Raw genomic sequence first — 20,817 nt, 5'->3', positions numbered from 1 at the left:
TGTGTGGGGGTCAGTGGCTCTCTGTGTGTGGGGGGGTCAGTGGCTCTGTGTGTGGGTCAGTGGCTCTGTGTGTGTGTGTGTGGGTCAGTGGCTCTGTGTTTGTGTGGGGGTCAGTGGCTCTGTGTGTGTGGGGGGGTCAGTGGCTCTGTGTGTGGGGGGGGGTCAGTGGCTCTGTGTGTGTGGGGGTCAGTGGCTCTGTGTGTGTGGGGGGCAGTGGCTCTGTGTGTGTGGGGGGGGGGGGGCAGTGGCTCTGTGTGTGGGGGTCAGTGGCTCTGTGTGGGGGTCAGTGGCTCTATGTGTGGGGGTCAGTGGCTCTGTGTGTGGGGGTCAGTGGCTTTGTGTGTGGGGGTCAGTGGCTCTGTGTGTGGGGGTTAGTGGCTCTGTGTGTGGGGGTCAGTGGCTCTGTGTGTGTGTGTGTGTGGGTCAGTGGCTCTGTGTGTGTGTGTGGGTCAGTGGCTCTGTGTGTGTGGGGGTCAGTGGCTCTGTGTGTGGGCCAGTGGCTCTGTGTGTGTGTGGGTCAGTGGCTCTGTGTGTGTGTGTCAGTGGCTCTCTGTGTGTGGGTCAGTGGTTCTGTGTGTGTGGGTCAGTGGCCCCGTGTGTGTGGGTGTGGGGTCAGTGGCTCTGTGTGTGTGGGTCAGTGGCCCCGTGTCTGTGGTTCAGTGGCCCCGTGTGTGTGGGTCAGTGGCCCCGTGTGTGTGGGTCAGTGGCCCCGTGTGTGTGTGGGTCAGTGGCCCCGTGTGTGTGGGTCAGTGGTCCCGTGTGTGTGGGTCAGTGGCCCCGTGTGTGTGGATCAGTGGCCCCGTGTGTGTGAGTCAATGGCCCCGTGTGTGTGAGTCAGTGGCCCCGTGTGTGTGAGTCAGTGGCCCCATGTGTGTGAGTCAGTGGCCCCGTGTGTGGGTGGGTCAGTGGCTCCGTGTGTGTGTGTGTCAGTGGCTCTCTGTGTGTGGGTCAGTGGTTCTGTGTGTGTGGGTCAGTGGCCCCGTGTGTGTGGGGTCAGTGGCCCCGTGTGTGTGTCAGTGGCCCCGTGTGTGTGAGTCAGTGGCCCCGTGTGTGTGAGTCAGTGGCCCCATGTGTGTGAGTCAGTGGCCCCGTGTGTGGGTGGGTCAGTGGCTCCGTGTGTGGGTGGGTCAGTGGCTCCGTGTGTGGGTGTGTGGGTCAGTGGCTCCGTGTGTGGGTGTGTGGGTCAGTGGCTCTGTGTGGGTCAGCGGGTGTGTGGAGATAACATTTTTTTAGATCTATTTATTATATATTTATCTTGCCTTTGGCTGAATCCTCCCCTCCAAATTCCGTTAACATGGCCGCGCGACGTCACGTAATGCACATTGCCGTAACAACGATCCGCTCCGTGACGTCACGCAGCTGAGAGCGACCGTGACGACGGGAGCTCGAGAGACTGCGGTGGTTCCTTCCCTCACTCTGCATGGAGTGCGGTCCCTGTTTACACTCAATGTAAGCTGTGGTAACATCTGACCGTATCCCAGGACTTTCTAACACCATTAGACCTATGGGCTTTGATTCAGGGTAGTACTCTGTGGGTGTGAGAGGTGTGAGAGGTGTGAGAGGTGTGAGAGTGTGAGAGGTGTGAGAGGTGTGCGAGGTGTGAGAGTGTGAGTGTGAGAGGTGTGAGAGTTGTGAGAGTGTGAGAGGTGTGAGAGGTGTGAGAGGTGTGCGAGGTGTGAGAGGTGTGCGAGTGTGAGAGGTGTGCGAGTGTGAGAGGTGTGCGAGGTGTGCGAGGTGTGAGAGTGTGAGAGTGTGAGAGTGTGAGAGTGTGAGAGGTGTGAGAGTGTGAGAGGTGTGAGAGGTGTGAGAGTGTGAGAGGTGTGAGAGAGTGTGAGAGAGTGTGAGAGGTGTGAGTGTGAGAGAGGTGTGAGAGTGTGAGGGTGTGAGAGGGGTGAGAGTGTGAGAGTGTGAGAGGTGTGAGAGTGTGAGAGGTGTGAGGGTGTGAGGGGTGAGAGGTGTGAGAGGTGTGAGAGGTGTGCGAGGTGTGAGAGGTGTGCGAGGTGTGCGAGGTGTGAGTTCAAGTGAACCCTTATTGTATATAATGTTTTGTAGCATGTCATTTTTAAGGTTACTATAAAGGTTATTATCTTTATTGTGTTTTTCCCTTTTTGCGCTTTCTTTTTGTTTGCATGTTTCGTATTTACCCCGCTGATCACGGGAGAGAGAGAGCTGCCGAGCGAGACCACCTATTGTGAATCCAGGGGATCTTTTGAGACTGCGCGCATCTTTATTACTTTAGGGGGAGGAGTCAGTGCCTGGCTGGTGCCTGCTATCCAATCACCTCCCCTGTCACTGTATGACAGGAGAAAGCTGCCGCAGAGCGCAGAACGCAGAATGAGTGAAGAGGGCTTTTTTCTATGTCCATATTGATCTGCATATAAATGACTGTCTTTTCTTTTAATACAGAAGCAACAATTTGTGATAATTTTTACTGCGATCAGGAAACAACTAATTGCACGGAAACTGCAGCTGCTCTGCCTACCTGCACATGCAAAGCCGGCTTCTATGCATTTCCAAGTCCAAATGGGGTCACATCCTGCAGAGGTAACAAACCACGAGGCAGGGGTCCCGGGCCCCAGGAAATCTGTCTGCGGCCCTGCCTAGCCCACCCAAATAAATACAGACACCTTGGTTCGGCACAAATAGCCACAGGCTTTTATTAAATGTAACACCCCTATCCCCCAGACATAAAAGGATAGGGAGTACACCAAAATAATAATAATAGCATGTTCTTGTATAGCGCTGCTAGTTTTACGTAGCGCTTTACAGAGACATTTTGCAGACACAGGTCCCTGCCCCGTGGAGCTTACAATCTGTATGTTTTTGGTGCCTGAGGCACAGGGAGATAAAGTCACTTGGCCAAGGTCACAAGGAGCCAACACCAGGAATTGAACCAGATTCCCCTGCTTCACACTCAGTGCCAGTCAGTGTCTTTACTCACTGAGCCGCTCCTTCTCCAAAATTAAAACAGAACGGTCCCAATTATACTACTGTCCCTTTAAGTGGAACACTGCGTATGGGTGCATGGGTGCTCAGCCGTTTCCTTGGTCCTGTCAGGGTAGGGTGACCAGATTTTGAAAATGAAAAACCGGGACACATTTTTTTTTTTTACATAACAGTTTATTTATTGTAGTACACTTATACTTTACTACCATTAGTCCTTGTTACGTGTGTGTGTGTGTGTGTGTGTCGGATGACACTATTCGAACAAAAAAAAACCCAGATGTGAATGATTCTGAACCCCTTAACCAGTGTCAGAATGCCCCCTCTTCACAATTTCTAAAGCAGCAATCCCGCCTGGGATCTTACCTGATCCGCAGTCCCTCAAGGTACTATACAGAGGGGAGGTGTTCCCTACCTGTCTTCCAATGTCTCCCGCGTGAAACTTGAGTCAGATCTGGAAGAAAGCAGTATAGGTTACTTAGGTGTAGGTATACGGCAGTTAAGATAAGACAGGGAGGGTGAGAGAGACAGGGAGGGTGAGGGAGACAGGGAGGGTGAGGGAGACAGGGAGGGTGAGGGAGACAGGGAGGGTGAGGGAGACAGGGAGGGAGAGGGAGACAGGGAGGGAGAGGGAGACAGGGTGGGAGAGGGAGACAGGGTGGGAGAGGGAGACAGGGAGGGAGACGGAGGGGGTGAGGGAGACAGAGGGGGTAAGGGAGACAGAGGGGGTGAGGGAGACAGAGGGGGTGAGGGGGACACAGAGAGGGTGAGGGGGACACAGAGAGGGTGAGGGGGACACAGAGAGGGTGAGGGGGACACAGAGAGGGTGAGGGGGACACAGAGAGGGAGAGAGGGACACAGAGAGGGGGAGAGGGACACAGAGGGGGGGAGAGGGACACAGAGGGGGAGACACACACACCCACCGACACACACACTGACACACACACACACACACCGACACACACACACACACCGACACCCACACACACCCACCGACACACACACACACCGACACGCACACACACACCCACCGACACCCACCCACCCACACCAACCGACACACACACACCCACCGACACCCACACACCCACCCCCGACACACACACACCCACACCCACCGACACACACACACACACCCACACACACCGACACACACACACCCATCGACACACACACCCACCCACCGACACACACACACACCCACCGACACACACACACACACACACACCGACACACACCCACACCCACCGACACACACACACACATCCACACCCACCCACTGATACACACACACACACCCACCCACACCGACACACACCCACACACACCGACACCCACACACCCACACCCACCGACACACACACCCACCGACACACACACGCACCCACCGACACACACGCACCCACCGACACACACACGCACCCACCGACACACACACACATCCACTGATACACACACCCACTGATATACACACACCCACTGATACACACACACACACTGATACACACACACCCACTGATACACACACACCCACTGATACACACACACACACACTGACACATCCACTGATACACAAACACACACACACCCACACACACCCACACACACACACTGATACACACACACACCCACTGATACACCCACTGATACACACCCACACACACACACACACACACACTGATACACCCACACACACCCACACACTGATACACACACACACACACACACACACCGATACACCCACACACACCCACACACTGATACACACACACACACACCGATACACACACACACACACACACACCGATACACCCCCACACCCCCACACACCGATACACACACACTGATACACCCACACATCCACAAACACACACACACACACACACACACACACACACACACTGATACACACCCACCGATACACGCACACACACACACTGATACATACACACACCCACTGATACACACACCCACTGATACACACATACACACTGACACACACACTGATACACACACACACACACTGATACACACACACTGATACACACACACACACACACACACACACACACACTGATACACACACACACACACACACACACACACACACACACACACTGATACACACACACACACTGATACACACACACACACTGATACACACACACACACACACCCACTGATACACACACACCCCCTGACACACACACAGATACACCCCGCCTCCCCATGCACCGCCCACCAGCGACAGAAGTCACTGCTCGCCGAGCCCGTGGACCGGACGGGGGTAGAACCCGCCAGACCTGGCTCCGCTCTCTCCCACCTATCGGGGATAAGGCCGCGCGCCTGGGCAGAAGCAGGGAGTTCCCCAACAGCAACCGCGCACTGTCCCCTCCAGCCATCCGCGCTCCCGCCAACCCTGCTCCTCCCCGTGCCTACCTCAGCCATCAGCGCTCCCGCCAACCCTGCTCCCCCCGCGCCTACCTCAGCCATCAGCGCTCCCGCCAACCCTGCTCCCCCAGCGCCTACCTCAGCCATCAGCGCTCCCGCCAACCCTGCTCCCCCCGCGCCTACCTCAGCCATCAGTGCTCCCGCCAACCCTGCTCCCCCCCGCGCCTACCTCAGCCATCCGCGCTCCCGCCAACCCTGCTCCCCCCCGCGCCTACCTCAGCCATCAGCGCTCCCGCCAACCCTGCTCCCCCCTGCGCCTACCTCAGCCATCAGAGCTCCCGCCAACCCTGCTCCCCCCCCGCGCCTACCTCAGCCATCAGCGCTCCCGCCAACCCTGCTCCCCCCCGCGCCTACCTCAGCCATCAGCGCTCCCGCCAACCCTGCTCCCCCCCCGCGCCTACCTCAGCCATCAGCGCTCCCGCCAACCCTGCTCCCCCCCGCGCCTACCTCAGCCATCAGAGCTCCCGCCAACCCTGCTCTCCCCCCGCGCCTACCTCAGCCATCAGCGCTCCCGCCAACCCTGCTCCCCCCCCGCGCCTACCTCAGCCATCAGCGCTCCCGCCAACCCTGCTCCCCCCCCGCGCCTACCTCAGCCATCAGCGCTCCCGCCAACCCTGCTCCCCCCGCGCCTACCTCAGCCATCAGCGCTCCCGCCAACCCTGCTCCCCCCCGCGCCTACCTCAGCCATCAGCGCTCCCGCCAACCCTGCTCCCCCCCCGCGCCTACCTCAGCCATCAGCGCTCCCGCCAACCCTGCTCCCCCCCGCGCCTACCTCAGCCATCAGAGCTCCCGCCAACCCTGCTCCCCCCGCGCCTACCTCAGCCATCAGCGCTCCCGCCAACCCTGCTCCCCCCCGCGCCTACCTCAGCCATCAGCGCTCCCGCCAACCCTGCTCCCCCCCCCGCGCCTACCTCAGCCATCAGCGCTCCCGCCAACCCTGCTCCCCCCCGCGCCTACCTGAGCCATCAGCGCTCCCGCCAACCCTGCTCCCCCCCGCGCCTACCTCTCACCCGGGCAGCAGCAGCCACAAGGAACAGAGGCAGAGGGGGGGGGGAAAGCGCCAAACAGCCAACGGCTGTCCCCGCGCAGGCCGCAGGGATCGGGGGAGGAAGCGGAGAAAGCCCCGTCCCCGGCATCCTCCAGCCAATCACCTGCAGCCCGGCATATTAGAAGCCCAACCCCCTGAAATTCAAAAAAATAGTCACCGGCCGGGCTGCCGCATCCTCGCCGCCGCCGCGCACCGCCACAGCGCACCGCATCTACAGTACAAAACAAATGGAACCAGGGAGAAAAACCGGGACATTGCCGGGACAGACTGGCATCCGGGACAGCACAGAAAAAAACGGTACTGTCCCGGCAAAACCGGGACGCCTGGTCACCCTATGTCAGGGTGCTGGTGGATCCGTGCAGGCTCTTAACAAGGAGTTGGATAAACGAACTGGAAAGGGCGCCAGGAACTTTTAACTGTTTATTGCAGCAAACTGGTAGCAGCAACAGGACAGGTTTTTAGTACTTGGAGACTTTGGAACCCAATCCCCCACACTAGGAGACTTGTAGCAGCTCAACTCTCTGCTCAGGAAACTGCCTCCCTGACACTGCCAGCAGACCCTTCCAGAAACTCTTCCTCACGCCCTGCGATAGGGAACCCCTTTCTTCTGTAGTGTAGTTTCGTTGAACCCCACACTCACCGCCGCTGCATGACGCAGTGACCTGGTTACAGTCACCGCCGCTGCATGACCCAGTGACCTGGTTACAGTCACCGCCGCTGCATGACCCAGTGACCTGGTTACACTCACCGCCGCTGCATGACCCAGTGACCTGGTTACACTCACCGCCGCTGCATGACCCAGTGACCTGGTTACAGTCACCGCCACTACATGACCCAGTGACCTGGTTACAGTCACCGCCGCTGCATGACCCAGTGACCTGGTTACACTCACCGCCGCTGAATGACCCAGTGACCTGGTTACAGTCACCGCTGCTGAATGACCCAGTGACCTGATTACACTCACCGCCGCTGAATGACCCAGTGACCTGGTTACAGTCACCGCTGCTGAATGACCCAGTGACCTGGTTACAGTCACCGCCACTACATGACCCAGTGACCTGGTTACACTCACCGCCGCTGAATGACCCAGTGACCTGGTTACAGTCACCGCTGCTGAATGACCCAGTGACCTGATTACACTCACCGCCGCTGCATGACCCAGTGACCTGGTTACAGTCACCGCCGCTGCATGACCCAGTGACCTGGTTACAGTCACCGCCACTACATGACCCAGTGACCTGGTTACAGTCACCGCCGCTGCATGACCCAGTGACCTGGTTACACTCACCGCCGCTGCATGAACAATTGACCTGGTTACAGTCACCGCCGCTGCATGACCCAGTGACCTGGTTACACTCACCGCCGCTGAATGACCCAGTGACCTGGTTACAGTCACCGCTGCTGAATGACCCAGTGACCTGATTACACTCACCGCCGCTGCATGACCCAGTGACCTGGTTACAGTCACCGCCGCTGCATGACCCAGTGACCTGGTTACAGTCACCGCCACTACATGACCCAGTGACCTGGTTACAGTCACCGCCGCTGCATGACCCAGTGACCCAGTTACAGTCACCGCCGCTGCATGACCCAGTGACCTGGTTACACTCACCTCCGCTACATGACCCAGTGACCTGGTTACAGTCACCGCCGCTACATGACCCAGTGACCTGGTTACAGTCACCCCCGCTACATGACCCCATGACCTGGTTACAGTCACCCCCGCTGCATGACCCAGTGACCTGGTTACAGTCACCGCCGCTGCATGACCCAGTGACCTGGTTACAGTCACCGCCGCTGCATGACCCAGTGACCTTGTTACAGTCACCGCCGCTGCATGACCCAGTGACCTGGTTACACTCACCGCCGCTACATGACCCCATGACCTGGTTACAGTCACCGCCGCTGCATGACCCAGTGACCTGGTTACACTCACCTCCGCTACATGACCCAGTGACCTGGTTACAGTCACCGCCGCTGCATGACCCAGTGACCTGGTTACACTCACCCCCGCTGCATGACCCAGTGACCTGGTTACAGTCACCGCCGCTGCATGACCCAGTGACCTGGTTACAGTCACCGCCGCTGCATGACCCAGTGACCTGGTTACAGTCACCGCCGCTGCATGACCCAGTGACCTGGTTACACTCACCTCCGCTACATGACCCAGTGACCTGGTTACAGTCACCGCCGCTGCATGACCCAGTGACCTGGTTACACTCACCGCCGCTGCATGACGCAGTGACCTGGTTACAGTCACCGCCGCTGCATGACCCAGTGACCTGGTTACACTCACCGCCGCTGCATGACCCAGTGACCTGGTTACACTCACCACCGCTGCATGACGCAGTGACCTGGTTACACTCACCGCCGCTGCATGACCCAGTGACCTGGTTACACTCACCGCCGCTGCATGACCCAGTAACCTGGTTACAGTCACCGCCGCTGCATGACCCAGTGACCTGGTTACAGTCACCGCCGCTGCATGACCCAGTGACCTGGTTACACTCACCTCCGCTACATGACCCAGTGACCTGGTTACACTCACCGCCGCTACATGACCCAGTGATCTGACCCAGGTGTGTATCCTTTGAACTCCTCCCATTAAAAAAAATTAACCACCAGGGCAAAACTGACCAGCCCGCCCTCCTCCAACGCCGAGGCCATTTGAACCCTCAAATTTGCCTCGCTGCTGCCAACAAGCGTGCAAACTCCATCAAAAGATCCTACAGAGAAGAATCCCAACTACTCTGACCCGGTGAACTCCCTCCCGGTAAAGATTAGCACCCCCAAACCAGCCGTGGCACCACCTCGGAGCATACCAACCACCTCCAGGGGCCTGCTGGGGCCCTGACCTCCGGGGGCCTGCTGGGGTCCTGACCTCCAGGGGCCTGCTGGGGCCCTGACCTCCTGGGGCCTGCTGGGGCCCTGACCTCCTGGGGCCTGCTGGGGCCCTGACCTCCGGGGGCCTGCTGGGGTCCTGACCTCCTGGGGCCTGCTGGGGCCCTGACCTCCGGGGGCCTGCTGGGGCCCTGACCTCCGGGGACCTGCTGGGGCCCTGACCTCCTGGGGCCTGCTGGGGCCCTGACCTCCGGGGACTTGCTAGGGCCCTGACCTCCGGGGGCCGGCTGGGGCCCTGACCTCCGGGGGCCTGCTGGGGCCCTGACCTCCAGGGGCCTGCTGGGGCCCTGACCTCCGGGGACCTGCTGGAGCCCTGACCTCCGGGGGCTGGCTGGGGCCCTGACCTCCGGGGGCCGGCTGGGGCCCAGACCTCCGGGGACCTGCTGGGGCCCTGACCTCCGGGGGCCTGCTGGGGCCCTGACCTCCGGGGACCTGCTAGGGCCCTGACCTCCGGGGACCTGCTGGGGCCCTGACCTCCGGGGGCCTGCTGGAGCCCTGACCTCCGGGGACCTGCTGGGGCCCTGACCTCCGGGGACCTGCTGGGGCCCTGACCTCTGGGGACCTGCTGGGGCCCTGAACTCCGGGGACCTGCTGGGGCCCTGACCTCCGGGGACCTGCTGGGGCCCTGACCTCCGGGGGCTGGCTGGGGCCCTGACCTCCTGGGGCCTGCTGGGGCCCTGACCTCCTGGGGCCTGCTGTGGCCCTGACCTCCTGGGGCCTGCTGGGGCCCTGACCTCCGGGGGGCCGGCTGGGGCCCTGACCTCCGGGGGCCGGCTGGGGCCCTGACCTCCGAGGGCCTGCTGGGGCCCTGACCTCTGGGGCCCTGACCTTCGGGGGCCAGCTGGGGCCCTGACCTCCGGGGGCCTGCTGGGGCCCTGACCTCCGGGGACCTGCTGGAGCCCTGACCTCCGGGGGCCTGCTGGGGCCCTGACCTCCGGGGACCTGCTGGGGCCCTGACCTCAGGGGGCCGGCTGGGGCCCTGACCTCCGGGGACCTGCTGGAGCCCTGACCTCCGGGGGCCGGCTGGGGCCCTGACCTCCGGGGACCTGCTGGGGCCCTGACCTCCGGGGACCTGCTGGGGCCCTGACCTCAGGGGGCCGGCTGGGGCCCTGACCTCCGGGGGCCTGCTGGAGCCCTGACCTCAGGGGGCCGGCTGGGGCCCTGACCTCCGGGGACCTGCTGGAGCCCTGACCTCCGGGGGCCGGCTGGGGCCCTGACCTCCGGGGACCTGCTGGAGCCCTGACCTCCGGGGACCTGCTGGGGCCCTGACCTCCGGGGACCTGCTAGGGCCCTGACCTCCGGGGACCTGCTGGGGCCCTGACCTCCGGGGGCCTGCTGGAGCCCTGACCTCCGGGGACCTGCTGGGGCCCTGACCTCCGGGGACCTGCTGGGGCCCTGACCTCTGGGGACCTGCTGGGGCCCTGAACTCCGGGGACCTGCTGGGGCCCTGACCTCCGGGGACCTGCTGGGGCCCTGACCTCCGGGGGCCGGCTGGGGCCCTGACCTCCTGGGGCCTGCTGGGGCCCTGACCTCCTGGGGCCTGCTGTGGCCCTGACCTCCTGGGGCCTGCTGGGGCCCTGACCTCCGGGGGGCCGGCTGGGGCCCTGACCTCCGGGGGCCGGCTGGGGCCCTGACCTCCGAGGGCCTGCTGGGGCCCTGACCTCTGGGGACCTGCTGGGGCCCTGACCTTCGGGGGCCAGCTGGGGCCCTGACCTCCGGGGGCCTGCTGGGGCCCTGACCTCCGGGGACCTGCTGGAGCCCTGACCTCCGGGGGCCTGCTGGGGCCCTGACCTCCGGGGACCTGCTGGGGCCCTGACCTCAGGGGGCCGGCTGGGGCCCTGACCTCCGGGGACCTGCTGGAGCCCTGACCTCCGGGGGCCGGCTGGGGCCCTGACCTCCGGGGACCTGCTGGGGCCCTGACCTCCGGGGACCTGCTGGGGCCCTGACCTCCGGGGACCTGCTGGGGCCCTGACCTCCGGGGACTTGCTAGGGCCCTGACCTCCGGGGACCTGCTGGGGCCCTTCTCTGCTTGGGGCATGTTTTTTTCCCACAGAAGTGTGCACCAACTATAATGCCCTATAATAAAGCCTTATACATTCCTACCTTATCCCAGTCACCGCCTGTAAGATGTGCTCACCTGCGTGTTGTTATCAGCTACACGCAGAAACAATAGGGATACGTGTCGTGGCATTCAGCATTGCACCTTCATTTGGTGCTGGTATAATAAGCCATTCCCATCTCCTGATATCAATTCTTTAAACTGAATAAGGAAAGAGGCTTTCTACGGACATTCTGGCTTCAGCACCCAGCACCCAGCACCCAGCACGCCATTTTCAGGACTTCAACACCTCTTCCTTTACATAGATAAATATTTATGTAAAAAACACTTAAAGGAGCAATTCTCACCATTTTTCAGCATAGGTTTGAAACGGGGTCTCCGTAGCTGAACCCCCATTAATTTCAGCTTCGGGACCCACTGCTTCCCAAGACACAGAGCTGCAAAGGGGGCGCCGGTATCTCGCGACAGTTTAAAGCTCCCGCGTCACGCTGGCCAATAGAAAGCGGAACCTGATGACGTCACAGCTTCCTATTGGCCCGCAGGGCGCGGGAGCTTTGAAACGCCGCCATTACGTGAGCCCTGCTAGCCAAGAGGAGCTGCTACCGGCGTTCAACGGGGATATCTCCGGAAGCAGGATTTTACTGGGGCTGGGAGTGTCTTTAAACACTTGTATGAACCAGGGTTAAACGTTTGGTGATTTTCTTGTCCTTGTGTTACAGCGTGCGAGTCCAGGTGTCTTATTACTGAATTCGAGCATTGTGTCCAGAAACCTGACAAACCGCAGCTCGTCTGTGAATGCTTGCCAGGTTATCAACGCGAAAAAAGTGCTAATAAATGTACTAAGTAAGTATTTTTACCCTCGGATTATAGACATTTCAATTAACACTCACGGCTGCTTTTGTGAGTGGGTTTTGTTTTGTTTTTGTGTGGGGTGAGGTGACATCCCGTGGGGACACTCATATATATGGAAACACAAGAAGCCACCGGCGTTCAGTGATAATCTGTCATGCAATGTTACACAAGCAGCCTGTCAGTGTCTGAGAGCAGGCGGGGCCTTCCATGGCCATTCCACTTCAATGGCAAGGCCGCAGGGGCACTGGCATTGAGTCTCACACTGGTTTCTCCCGCTTTAATGGCAAGGCCGCAGGGGCTGGCATTGAGTCTCACACTGGTTTCTCCCGCTTTAATGGCAAGACCGCAGGGGCTGGCATTGAGTCTCACACTGGTTTCTCCCGCTTCAATGGCAAGGCTGCAGGGGCTGGCATTGAGTCTCACACTGGTTTCTCCCGCTTCAATGGCAAGGCTGCAGGGGCTGGCATTGAGTCTCACACTGGTTTCTCCCGCTTTAATGGCAAGGCCGCAGGGCGCTGGCATTGAGTCTCACACTGGTTTCTCCCGCTTCAATGGCAAGGACACTTTTGTGATGTGTATTACTGAGTGTCACGGTAGCCCAGAACTTTTAACACATTTATATTTAAGGGATCGGTCAATAGGCAAAACAAAGGCAGTGAAATAAAATGAAGTTTATTCAGATAAGACCTCGGAAACACACAGAAATACAAAATACAAAGAATTTACACACTTACTGGGGTCTGGGGTTTGAGGACTAGACTTTCCTACCTGCAAGGCACCTGCTTCATCAAAGGCTTACCTTGATAGGACCCTTTTCCTGGACATCCTAGACCGAAAGCCAGCCTGCTGCCTGGGCCTCTCCATGCTCCCTGTGTGAATAGCTCTTTCACTTCAGAAGCAGCTTTGAGAAGCCCGCCAGCAGCTGCTTGTCTTCAAATCTCCAACAGGAAAAGAGAGTTATCTGCTACACTGCACTCCCTTATATAGGGCTTGCCCAATATCTAATACACTGAGGGGGCTGACAGCCAATTAGTGCCCGGATTGTGATTGTGCATTCAATCATAGGAGGGAAGAATTAAGAATTTGCTAATAGAAATCGTGCTTATGAATTTGAACTCCAGGAACTGTTTTCGTGGCTAGCCCCATATCGCCTAGGGTCCTAGCTCCCCTGAGTCTACGTAAAACAAAGGGCTTTCTACTCCAGATATCTTGCTCACCAAATGGTTCTCCCCCCTCTGGACATCCTCTCATCTTTGAACTATGGATTCTATGCAAACTAGCGGGCATCTTAACCATATGCCCGGGCTGTCTGTATAGAGCCTTATATTAAACGCAAAACACGATATAAAGTACACTTCATTACAGAATATACTTTGGGGGACCTTATACTTATAAGGGAAATAACTTGGTGATATTTGGGCTCGAAATCCAGGAGTCTGGGGGACACAGGGAAGCCCCGGTGTAATTCACCCAGCGTACCGGCAAATCATGCCTGCTTGCCGGGGAGAATTAAACAACAACCAGCAACTTTGGCCCCCCAACTCCTGCAACCAAAATAATTGTATTTCCACCCAAATATCCCCCCTAAAACTGACACACAAGAAATGTCACAGTTCTAGGGCTAAGGGAACATGAAATAGGAAAAAACAGGGTCACTTTATTTTCCAGCATGTATTATCCCTGGTCCCTGCTTATGGAGGTACCAGGAACCCCACGGGTTCAGGGGTAACCAGGGGGCTTAACCTTTATTAGATAGCCTGGTTACCCCCTCCCGTCACACTAAGCTCATCTTTGCCGCCTGCATGGAATACATTGTATCTCTCTAGCACAGAAAGATTTAACTGCTGATTTTGTTCCTCTTGTTATTCATCAGATGTTCGTATGGATATTCAGGACAAGACTGTGGGGACAGTAAGTATCTTTTATCTTTATTTTATTACATTCATAACCTCATCCACACAAACCTAATCTCCATATCTGCAGCAGTGTAACAATGTTTGCCTGGTGAGAAGAGGCGGTGACCACAATGGTGCCGAGTACCCCCACCTCCCCATTTAGAAGGCCTGGAATATTTATTTTCCCAATCCTCAGAGAAGAAAAGTCTCGGCTGCTTCAGCTCAACGTCTCCTGAGCAATAAACATATCACACACAGGAAGGCCCAGACCCATTAATCTCCATTCAATACAGGGAAATAGGGTGATCAGACTTACAAAAGTAAAAACCGGGACACATTAAAAATATATTTATAAAACAAATTACATCACCAACTGCGCCCCTTCTCTCTCTCTCACACACACACCCCATTCTCTCTCTCCCCCCCATCCCTCCATTCTCTCCCCCCATCTCTCCATTATCTCTCCTCCCATCCCTCCATTCTCTCTCCCCCCATTCCTCCATTCTCTCTCCCCCATCCCTCCATTCTCTTTCTCCCCCCCCCATCCCTCCATTCTCTCTCCCCCATCCCTTCATTCTCGTTACACCCTTACCATTCTGTCTATTCCCATTCTCTGTCTCTCTCCCCATTCTCTGTCTCTCTTCTCATTCTGTGTGTCTCTTCCCATTCTGTGTGTCTCTTCCCATTCTGTGTCTCTCTCCCCATTCTGTGTGTCTCTCCCTCCCATTTTCTGTGTCTCTCCCTCCCTCTCATTCTCTGTGTCTCTCCCTCCCTCCCATTCTCTGTGTGTCTCTCCCTCCCTCCCATTCTCTGTGTGTCTCTCCCTCCCTCCCATTCTCTGTGTGTCTCTCCCTCCCTTCCATTCTCTGTGTGTCTCTCCCTCCCTCCCATTCTGTGTGTCTCTCCCTCCCTCCCATTCTCTGTGTGTCTCTCCCTCCCTCCCATTCTCTGTGTGTCTCTCCCTCCCTCCCATTCTCTGTGTGTTTCTCCCTCCCATTCTCTGTGTGTCTCTCCCTCCCTCCCATTCTGTGTGTCTCTCCCTCCCATTCTCTGTGCCTGTCCCAACCCCCATTCTCTCTGTGTCTCTCCGCCCCCCATTCTCTGTCTGCCTCTCTCCCCATGCTGAGTCTCTCTACCCATGCTGTGTGTCTCTCTCTCTCCATGCTGTCTCTCTCTATGCGCTCACTCTCTCCCTCCATGCTGTCTTACACTCTCTCCATGCTGTGTCTTTCTTTCTCTCTCTCGCTCCATGCAGTCTCTCTCTCAATGCTGTCTCTCTCTCTCCATGCTGTCTCTCTCTCTCCATGTTGTGTCTCTCTCTCCATGTTGTGTCTCTCTCTCTCCATGTTGTGTCTCTCTCTCTCTCCGTGCTGTCTCCCCCCCATTCTGTTTCTCTCCCCCATTCTGTGTCTCTCCCCCCATTCTGACTCTCCCCCCATTCTGTGTCTCTCTCCCCCCATTCTGTGTCTCTCTCCCCCCATTCTGTCTCTCTCTCCCCATTCTGTGTCTCTCTCTCCCCATTCTGTGTCTCTCTCTCCTCATGCTGTGTCTCTCTCTCCCCATGCTGTGTCTCTCTCTCCCCATGCTGTGTCTCTCTCTCCCCATGCTGTGTCTCTCTCTCCCCATGATGTGTCTCTCTCTCCCCATGATGTGTCTCTCTCCCCATGCTGTGTTTCTCTCTCCCCATGCTGTGTGTCTCTCTCTCCCCATTCTGTCTCTCTCTCTCTATGCTGTGTGTCTCTCTCTATCCTGTCTCTTGTTTTCCCCATGCTCTCTCTCTCTCTCTCTCTATGCTGTCTCTCTATGCTGTGTCTTTCTCTCTATGCTGTGCCACAAAAAAAACGGGACATTTTAAAGAATGCCGGGCAGCCGGGACAGACATTAAAAACCGGGACTGTCCCGGCTAAACCGGGACATCTGGTCACCCTAGAAATAGTGTCCCTTTAGTTAAATGGTCCCATGGCTCAACCAAGTATCCGGCCGTTCCTCCTTCTCTTACCGTGCACCCCAAAACTGGAACAACCTAACGGAGACTCTCACAGCCACCACCAGTCTAAGTTCTTTCAAAACTAAGGCTGTCTCACATTTTAATCTGGTCTGTAACTTACATTCGCCTATAATATATATTATCTGTAACTTACATACGCCTATAATATATATTATCTGTAACTTACATACGCCTATAATATATATTATCTGTAACTGTTACATGCGCCTATAATATATATTATCTGTAACTGTTACATACGCCTATAATATATATTATCTGTAACTGTTACATACGCCCATAATATATATTACCTGTAACTGTTACATGCGCCTATAATATATATTATCTCTTACTGTGCATGCAATGTCTTGTATATAATGTATACCCTGTTCATGTACTGTATTTAACTGTATTTGTAACCATGTATTATTTGTTATCATAACTCTGTGCCCAGGACATACTTGAAAACAAGCCGTAACTCTCAATGTATTACTTCCTGGTAAAATATTTTATAAATAAAATAAAAAAATAAAAATAAATCAGGAACGGAAATGATTTGCCCCGAGTTTAATGTTTTACTCACAAAACAAAGCAACTGCACAGCTCATTATTATATTATATATTACACCATTGGGTTATTTCAGGATACGGTGACATTATATCAATCTTGGCGTTACTTTAGGACAGCGGTGCGCAAAGTGGGGGCGTGACCCCCAGGGGGGCGGGAGATTGTGCTGGGGTTGGGGGGGGCACGGGCAGTTGCAGAGGCCCCGCGCTCTTCCCCCAGGCATTTAAATTAAATGCCGGGGGATCGCGTGAGGCCCCTGCAACTGTTTACTTACCGGGATTCATCCGTCTGTGTTGCGTCGCCATGGCATCGCGGCGTCTCACCATGTGACCTGACGTCCCACGCAGCGTCATCTGACGCGGATGAAGGTAGGTGGGGGGGGCGTGAGAGCCAGGGGCAGAGAGACAGGGGGGCGCAGCACAAAAAGTTTGCGCTCCCCTGCTCTATGACATGGAGGAGAGAAGGAAATAGCGCTACGTTATTTAAGCCATACCTAAACCTGCCGTTATTCCCCCCGGACACTGGGATAGGGCCTTTACCCTATTTCGGGGTCTGGATGGGAGTACGCCAGGCTTAGGTGTGACTTAAATAATGTAAGGTTATTTTTTGGGGAGTAGGGGGTTCGTATGCTGGTGGCTCATGTACTTTGCATCTCATTTTCCCTAATGTCTGTTGTTTATACTGCCAGGCTTAACATAGCTTAGTGAACCTGGTCCTAAGTTGCATCCATCTTTCCCGGAGCCTATGGAAATAATAACAGAATACAGAAGCTGAACTTGTCGCGCCGGACTTCAGCCACATGTATTGGGGGGCCATGTATTGGGGGGCCATGTATTGGGGGGCCATGTAACAATGTGTTTTTTGCTTTGCTGTCAGGGATACATTCAATAGAAACCTTTATCTTTCTTTGCAGACTCCCTGCTAATTCTGGTGATCATCGGATCTCTGGGGGGAGCCCTCATTATCTGTTTAATTGGAGCAATTATCGGTGTTACTCTCAGGTGAGTAACTTAGTAACCAACTGGAATCTAAAAATACTTCCTTGTGACATGTTACTTAACAAGCAATAACAGACTCGAGTTTTCTTGCATGTATTGTACGGTATTCGTAATATAACTAATATAACCAACATACAATACAAAGAATGATCATATGCAACGTAAACACACACTCCAGTGCTAACTACAGCTAGTAACAATCAACAGGTTGAAATTACCTCCCCCAAAATATTATTATTATTATTATTATAGTGCCTTCCCACAATGTTATCAATAGAGTGTAAGCTCTCCGGGGCAGGGATTTAATTTCCTATTGTCAGACTCTGATGCGCTTATTGTATTATAATTCCCTGTACCGTATTGTCTTTGTACCGCGCCGCGTACACTGTGGGCGCTATATAAAGATACACATACAAATAGGATTTTTTGCTGAGCTGCAGCACTTTCACCTCCAGGCACGGCCCAGTTCCTGAGATATTTAATTCAGGGAAAACAATATGGCCTCCGTGGACAGCCTCACTCCTGAACAGAAAGCTATGACATCATTGTGAGGTGACATTGCGGCTTCTGATTGGGTGACCCCGCTGCCATTTTTGTTTTTCCCTGTAAGTACTGGCAAAAGTACAGAATGGAATATCCCAGCAATGGAGGGGTCCCGATTTGGGTGCTGGGGTTCAGGTCCGGGGGACACTCTGGTTCAAGGTAAATAAAATACTTGGAGGGATTGCTGATTTCATGTTCTTGTTTTTGTTCTGTCCAACGAAATGCAGGTCACGAAGACACAGGAGCGACAATGAGAGGACCCAGTTAATAAATAAGAATGACAAAGAGTCCCTTGGCAGCAGCAGCCCGGCAATTGGGGGCCTGTTCCCCAGCGTACAGCCCAAATCCAACCAAGGTCAGGTCAACAGGGCTTCCTCCCCATATGAAAACCCAGAGACGTATGCAAGACCCACTCCCAGCCGAGACTACGACGAGGTACGTTCTGATGGGTCGGGGAACATTCACGAACGTCCGGACACCTTCTTCCAACGCTTCTAATGTTCCAATTCTAATAATAATTCTAATTATAACATTAATAATAATATTAATAATAATAATTCTAATAATATTTCTAATAATAATATTCATAATAATTCTAATAATAATATTAATAATTCTAATAATATTTCTAATATTAATAATTATAATAATAATATTAATAATAATTCTAATAACATTAATAATAATAATTCTAATAATATTTCCCCCCTTTCTCTGCTTTAGGATCTCTGGTATGAAATGTCAAGGAAGGACAGAAAGTTCTGAGCCCGAGAACCCAGAACACGAGAAACCCAAAGCCTTATTTCGGTGTGTGATTGTCTATCAGTCTGAATGCAGAGAGCACAATAGTAGGGATAATAATGTTATCCTTGTATAGCAGCAGCTCTGCACATAGTGGCAGGAACAATACCTCTTCAATGTAAGTGACTTGGCTGTAAGCTGTCTTAGCACTACTATTAAATATGTCCCCAAGTGCCTTGTCTGAGGCCACAAGTATTTAGTGGGTCTCAGACTGGAACCTCCCACTTCATAGGCCAGCATTGTAACGGAGCGGGGGAATCAGTGCTGGAGAGCTGTTGCACAAAGATATTCTTGATGCATAAAACCTGCTTTAGATAAGATTTTTTTACGAATTTATTTTAAAAGGGATTAATCTTCATAATGAGATTGATTTATTAAACATCTTCTAATAAAGCTTGGGATTGTTTAAAGATGGAGGTGGGAAGCAGCACCTCAGCTTCAAAATGGAGCCAGAGATGTGCTGCTTGACATTCCCACCTTAAGGTCTGATTATTTATACTGACGGTGTTATGTACGATTCTGTTCCGTGCGTCATTACTTATTCATCGCAATCATCTGCTCACATTTCTTCCCCTTCACTTTAAATCTATTTCCTGTTCTGCCCCTCGGAGCCCACACGCGGTTCTGCCCCTCGGAGCCCACACGCGGTTCTGCCCCTCGGAGCCCACACGCGGTTCTGCCCCTCGGAGCCCACACGCGGTTCTGCCCCTCGGAGCCCACACGCGGTTCTGCCCCTCGGAGCCCACACGTGGTTCTGCTCCTCGGAGCCCACAGGCGGTTCTGCCCCTCGGAGCCCACACGCGGTTCTGCCCCTCGGAGCCCACACGCGGTTCTGCCCCTCGGAGCCCACACACGGTTCTGCCCCTCGGAACCCACACGCAGTTCTGCCCCTCGGAACCCACACTGCAGTGCTGCCCATCAGAACCCACACTGCGGTGCTGCCCACCGGAACCCACACTGCGTTGCTGTCCATCGGAACCCACACGCAGTTCTGCCCCTTGGAACCCACACTGCAGTGCTGCCCCTCGGAACCCACACTGCGGTACTGCCCCTCGGAACCCACACGCGGTTCTGCCCCTCGGAACCCACACACGGTTCTGCCCCTCGGAACCCACACACGGTTCTGCCCCTCGGAACCCACACACGGTTCTGCCACTTAGAACCCACACTGCGGTGCTGCCCATCGGAAACCCACACGCGGTTCTGTTCATCGGAACCCACACGCGGTTCTGTTCATCGGACAGTAATTGCACTAATCCCGTGACAATGTGAGACCCAGTTACTGACGATCAGTAACTTGCTTATTGGGACAGTTAGACTCTGCAGCGCCCCCTGGGGATGGAAGGACAACCTTCATTTATTTTAATTGAACATTAATATAAATTACATAGTAATGCCATTGTTGAGGTACAGTATGTGCGGATATACATGATTGCACACCCATACATTATACAGTCATCATTACATTATATACCACATTAGTTCACACAAACATATCACTTTATTCACTAAAAACTTGTAAGAAAGATGTCCTTAATTTGCCGTGGCAGAGTCCGTGGCAGGGGAAGGTAGGTAGACAAAACTAACAGAGAGGCTGCCCTTTTGTAGTCTGAAATTCCAGAGGTTGGGCCGCGTCTCTGTACGCAGGAGAGGGAAGTTATTACAGGTCTTCGGTGGTGGTGTCAGGCCCTGCACGTGGCCTCAGGCTCCGCACGTGGCCTCAGGTCCCGCACGTGGCTTCATGCCCCTTTTCTATTTGATGCTTGTT

General features: G+C 55.0%; 1 protein-coding gene across 1 annotated transcript in view; it reads left to right on the top strand.

Annotated features, from left to right (window-relative positions):
• Nucleotides 1-19,547, top strand: part of MUC13 (mucin 13, cell surface associated) — a 74,151-nt gene extending 54,604 nt beyond the window's left edge. Inside the window, exons 7-12 of the mRNA XM_075609899.1 lie at nucleotides 2,407-2,544; nucleotides 12,122-12,245; nucleotides 14,128-14,165; nucleotides 17,621-17,708; nucleotides 18,476-18,683; nucleotides 18,972-19,547. Of these exons, the coding sequence (XP_075466014.1) occupies nucleotides 2,407-2,544; nucleotides 12,122-12,245; nucleotides 14,128-14,165; nucleotides 17,621-17,708; nucleotides 18,476-18,683; nucleotides 18,972-19,013 (638 nt within the window). The 3' untranslated portion in view covers nucleotides 19,014-19,547. The remainder of the gene's footprint in view (nucleotides 1-2,406; nucleotides 2,545-12,121; nucleotides 12,246-14,127; nucleotides 14,166-17,620; nucleotides 17,709-18,475; nucleotides 18,684-18,971) is intronic.
• The last annotated feature ends 1,270 nt before the right edge of the window (nucleotides 19,548-20,817 follow it).

Source organism: Ascaphus truei, chromosome 7, assembly GCF_040206685.1.
Source record: "Ascaphus truei isolate aAscTru1 chromosome 7, aAscTru1.hap1, whole genome shotgun sequence".
In the NCBI taxonomy this organism is placed as follows: Eukaryota; Metazoa; Chordata; class Amphibia; order Anura; family Ascaphidae; genus Ascaphus; species Ascaphus truei.
The sequence above is the reverse complement of the archived record's forward strand: the minus strand, read 5'-3'. Positions and strand labels throughout refer to the sequence as shown.